This window comes from Poecilia latipinna, unplaced genomic scaffold (genome assembly GCF_001443285.1).
Source record: "Poecilia latipinna isolate Pla-1442-1.1 unplaced genomic scaffold, P_latipinna-1.0 Scaffold385, whole genome shotgun sequence".
Taxonomy (NCBI): Eukaryota; Metazoa; Chordata; class Actinopteri; order Cyprinodontiformes; family Poeciliidae; genus Poecilia; species Poecilia latipinna.
In genome coordinates, this window is record NW_015113001.1 from 96,041 (window position 1) to 101,592 (window position 5,552).

At 42.6% G+C, this 5,552-nt stretch overlaps 1 protein-coding gene across 1 annotated transcript in view; it reads right to left on the reverse strand.

The window, feature by feature from the left end:
• Positions 1–481: 481 nt before the first annotated feature.
• The window catches only part of gabbr1a (gamma-aminobutyric acid (GABA) B receptor, 1a), a 95,500-nt gene continuing 90,429 nt past the window's right edge, over positions 482–5,552 (reverse strand). The window contains exons 20-23 of the mRNA XM_015036901.1: positions 5,146–5,239; positions 3,009–3,136; positions 1,571–1,699; positions 482–676 (exon numbers count right to left, since the gene is read on the reverse strand). Coding sequence (XP_014892387.1) covers positions 497–676; positions 1,571–1,699; positions 3,009–3,136; positions 5,146–5,239 — 531 coding nt within the window. The 3' untranslated portion in view covers positions 482–496. The remainder of the gene's footprint in view (positions 677–1,570; positions 1,700–3,008; positions 3,137–5,145; positions 5,240–5,552) is intronic.

Sequence of the window (5,552 nt, forward strand, 5' to 3'; positions counted from 1 at the left end):
GATCTGTACCGTCAATGTGGCCCGTTGAGGGGGGCCAATATGCTGAAGTGGCCCTCGGTGAAACTGAGTTTGACACCCCTGGTTTAGCTTATCTCTGCTGTTTGGAGGAACAACCAATCAGCACAAAGGAAAATTAATGGCCCTCCTGGATTGGCTGCTTTGCTAACACCGGCCAATGGCGTGTCAGGTAGGTCGGGTAGCGTTGTACCAAGCGATTACCTTGTGTACATTAGCACAACAACAAAATTTCCAAACGATGTGGAGTAAATCTGCTAATCGACGGATGTCCACACCATGGTTCACCCAAATATTAGGTTTTAAATAATGCAGTTCGCTGTAACTTTCAGCCCGTTTGGGTCAGAACCTGATCACAGTATTCTGAGTTATACCTAAAACCCAACACTGTTCTGTAAATTCATCCAGAACCGGAAAACCCACAGAGAAACAAGAAGTTCTGATGGGAGAGTACAGCTAACCGCTGTTAGCTAGTTACTAGCTAACAGCGGTTCTGGTTGGGTTCTGGCTCCTTCACCTCCTGGATGATCTTCTGCAGCTCCCGGTTCTCCCGCTCCAGCTGCCTGGACTTCTCCTCATCGTTGTTGTTGGTGGACGATCCGGTCTTCAGCGTGTCCTGTTGCTCTGACTGCCACTCGCCGCGGGTGATGAGGCGCCGCATCTGCACCGCCGGGCAAAGAGCAGGAGGGTCAGGAACCCGACCAAAGAAATGATGGACACAGCTGGGAAGTAACTAGTTACATTTACTCAGTTACATTTGTATGAGTAACCTTTTGGGAAAAATACTTTTTGCTCCTTCTTACTTCTACTTCAGTAACTTTATTATGAAGTACTGCTACTCTTACTGGAGTAACATTTCTGGAAACCCTACTCAGTGTAACTTCAATACATGAAGAACAAATGAATGTTTTAGTTTTATTTCATTTATAAATGCTTTTAGTGAAGTGATGTGTGCATCACTGTCAGAAGGCTGCAGCTAAATGTAAACAGTAAATAAACTAAATTAAACTCTATTTGGGTTTTTACCAAATATTTCTTTACTCTTAGCTGAATAATGATTTGCATGGAAACATTTATCTGAGTGAAACTATGTTGAAGTAGTGCTACTCTTAACTGAGGACGTTTTTTGGTACTCTGGCCCCTCTGATGATGGATCTGCTGATGGGATATTCCTTTCTAAATATCTGCACCAGTTTTTGTGAAGTCAGTTTTTCCTGCAGGTTTTCCTGGTTTCACAACTGTAAACTTGAGTTTGATGTAGTTTTGACTTGCTTCTGTTGCAGAAAGTCTATGTCGTACCGTCTTTAAAGTTGTATTTTTTAGGCACAAAACTAGTTTTCTTTCCAATGCGTAACATTTCCCTCTTCACCTTGACATTGCAATACTATTTCTAACAAACAGGAAGACATGAAGAGAAAGATGCACTTCACTCAAAATACTGAAATCTGAATTTTCATCCGCTCAGTCTGAACTTTGTTCTGACAGGTCTGACCTTCATTTTTACTCTACTGTGAGCGACTGACGGTTTGCCTCAGGCTATCAGGCTATCAGTCACCTTCGGTACAAAGAGCACCACCAGAGTGATGTAAGCAGAGAAGACGATGGCGAGCGAGGCGAAGGCGAAGGAGGCGTCTTGCTGCGAAGACAGGATCATCGTCACCGGCGCCGTGATCAGGCACAGCACCTGCACCAGTTAGAAACAAAGGACAGAATCGCATCCATAAAAGCATCAGGCATCTGTTTATCATTCCAGAGAGGAATCCCGAGTGAAAACAGCATTAAAAAGTCATGACCGAGGCGGCGGCCGGCGGCGCCCCATCAGAGCCTGAAGCTCACAGCTGAGCGGAGAGGAAGATGCTCCCCTGCAGACCCCATTAACTATTGACAACTTCATAAAACTGAAATGTGTGCATCATAACACTAAACACACACTTCTAACTTGTCTCTCATTGTGGGGCCGAGTGATGAAGCGAGCACACAGGCTGTTTTTATTGTCCTTATAAATTATTTGAAGTTAAACATAAATTTATTTTTTAATCAACAAATCAGCACAGTTAGGCCGATACAGGCGCTCATTATAGAGCTTCTTTAATTCATTATTCAGTCCAGAAGAAGAAACATGTCTGAACAACACACAGCAGAATGGTGTGAAAGTGGCTCTGAACTCCTCTGGAGTTAGAAGTGACAGAAACCACTTATTGTTTTCAGACATTTTACATCCATTCCAAAGTCGCTCCATGTCAACCGTGTCAGGAAATGGCAGTGAGTGTTTCTCTAAAGTGGCTATGGAGAACATAATGGCACCTATTTCAGCTGAAAGTGCATCCTAGGTGCCTCCATTTAAGGTGATTCACTTGGTATCAGCCGCCCCTGAAAGATGTTTACGACAGACGGCTAGCTGCATTAGCGCTCTCCTTCAGAAGCCAAATTGCTGCATTTTCCTGCGAAAGGCCGGAGCAGATCTATAGAAGGCGCGGTGCGTCCAGTTGCGTCCCGCTGTGCACATCCTGCTTATTATTTATGCTGAGGAATAAAGCCGAAGTGCTGCACTGTGTGCACAAGCAGCAACAGACCGCAGCACAATAGAAGTTGGATTTTATTGATGTTTGTTAACAAACGTCTTCAGAGATAACCGTGTTGTTGCGGCACAAAGCGGTAGTTTGCGCTGTGAACTTAGCAGGAATCTGTTCCAACTTCCTGTTTGGCTCCAATCAAGAGCTTCAGCCTGTTTGTGCAGCAACAACAAGCAAAGTTTAGGCTACCTTTAGCTAACTCTGCCCTCTGCTCTGTTTAAGTCTTTGCTAGAGGTCAAGATAAATGTCTTCCATGAGAACGGACTGCAGAACGGTGATGAACCCACTGACAGATAAACTATGACCATTTTGTGCTGTAAAGCAGTAAAAATGGCTCCTTATTGCTGCTGTATTGTTGCTCAAAGTGCTGCAGACTGCAGCAGAGCAGCGCAGCAGACAGGAGTTTCTGTTTGGACTCACGGCTACGTTGTAGATGGCCATCCCCACGGCTCGATGGTCATTGATCTTCTCCGTGGAGACAGACTTCGTCTCATAAGCCAGAAAAATACCCAGGAGCAGCAGCAGACCCTTGTAGCCATAAACCACGCCTAGCAGAAGATAAAGAACGGTTAGAGCAGGAAAACATGAAGTGAATAAATGTAATATGTCTCAGTTATTTTGAACAGATCAGTTTGTTCCACTCTGATATAGTGAAGTTTGAGTGAACTGATAAAACTGCATGAATACATTTAACTGTTTGAATAAACTGTTCAATAAAATATTAAAATACTAAAATATGTCACTAAGTCTATCAGAACGACTGTTTCAGGGGTAAATCCAGGTTTTTCCTGGTGTTCTGTGAAGGGTCATGTGAAGGTGACCTTCGCTGTTCCACCACAGCGTCATTAATCACCTCCTGCAGGAACTGATTCACAGAGAGGCAGCAGGGTGAAACTTAAAGCATCTAATCCTGAATTTCTTCCACCAGATTTAGTGCAGCTGGTTTCGGGCATCCGAACGGCTTTGTTAGGTTTGGAAAGATGATTTTACTGTTTTTCTACCAAATCCAGCAAAAATAAACTCATTAAAACAGACCATGTAAAAAAAGAAAGTACTTTTATCTATTCAACTTTTAAAATAATTTATTTCATTTTTTTACAACTATATTTGAACATCTGCAATTGATTTCAAATGCTAAGCTAAAGCTAACATGCTTATATATGCACAAAAATAGTTTAATTTTTTTTTTTTTACCAAGATAAATAAAGGAATTTAAAGGGATTATATTTAATGGATGTTCAAAATGCAAAACAAGACAATTGTGTGATAAAACACTCTAATTTTTGAATCATTTTAATTTCAGTCTTAGGAAATCAGCGATCAGCAGTTTATTACTCTTATATACATGATAAATTCATAATGTCAACCATTAATGTTCGTTTCATCTTCACTTCTGTTTGATTAATCAGTGGCCATTAACAAGCTGCACTTATTAGCAATTCAATGTTTTATAACGGATCAAATTGGAAAGTTTATGTTAGAATGTGTCAGAATGACTGAACTGATTTTGTGTTAAAAATCATTTTGATATTTTTGTTTGCCACATTGATAGATTTATTGTTAATCAGCATAATTTAAATAAATAGCAGGAGCTGATGCTACATGCTAATGCTGTTCACTGACCTGGAAACAAAACCTGAGAATAAAAACCTTTTAAGAAAATTAAAAACCTTAAAGGAAAACCTTGCACAGCTAATTGATTAAAGTGTTGTAATAATCAGACATGTTTATCCCATGTGAGAAGAAATGTCTGGTCTTCAGTGTCAGTGATGTTAGAAAAGTGTTTGTAAATCCACAGGAACGGATTTCATCTCCTTCAGGCAGCAAGTCTGAGAAAACCTGAGAAATAAAGACGGCCGGTCTAACAGCTGCATTAAGGAAACACAACTAACTCATTTCTTTACTTTAGCATAAACTAACATTTATTTACAAATGAAACGACTAGAATAACTTAAGCAGGATTTTTGCAGAGCATTTTTTGTGTTTCAGTTCAGGATCCTGGAGCCTGAAGCTTCCGCAAATTTTAACCTGGAGAAAAATTCTCCAATTAATTCACCAATCAAGGCCACTTTTACAAGATATAATAAAACAGCACTATTAAATTTGTTTTAGGAACCTCTGAGGTGTAATAAAAAAAGAAACAGATTTGAAATGTGGCCAGAGGCAAATATAATAAAGATGGGAGAAAAACGGCGAAGCGTTTAAGATAAGCGCTCCTCCGACTGCCCGCCGCTTCCTGATGCAGCCTGAAATTACTCCTCCATCTTCTCCTTCTGAGGGGGGAGCGACGGGGCATTGGCCCAGTTTGTGACCCACATTGTTTGAATTTCAGAACTATTTCTCTTTCTTAAGCGCAGCCACAAAATGCAGCAGAGACAGAGAGCTGGGGAAGAAACCAGGGTGAAAAGCCGGAGTGAAAGCTGGAATCAAACCCAACTGTGATGAGAGACACGTTTAATTCACTGTGAAAGGTCGTGACGTGTGTGTGCGTAGGTGTGTGTGTGTGTGAGACAAAGATACGCAGGGCGAGCTGAGGTGGAGAGGAGAGGACAGATACCGAGCCACGTGTTCATCTTCTCAGAGCTGCAGTGCTCCAGCAGAGGCTGGATCAGAACGTCCAGGTCTTCTTTAGGCGCCTCCCTGGTGAACTTCTGCTCAAACAGCGGACAGGAAGGAGGAAGAGGAGAGAGGAGGAGGAGGAGAGAGGAGGAGGAAGAGAGAGGAGGGGGAGGAGAGAGGAAGAGGAGGAGAGAGGAGGAAGAGCAGGAAGGATGAGGAGGAGAGAGGAGGAAGAGGACAGAGGAGGAGGAAGAGAGAGGAGGAAGAGAAGAGAGGAGGAGGAGAGAGGAGGAGGAAGAGCAGGAAGGAGGAGGAAGAGAGAGGAGGAAGAGGAGAGAGGAGGAGGAGGGGGGAGGAGGAAGAGGACAGAGGAGGAGGAAGAGGAGGAAGAGGAGAGAGGAGGAA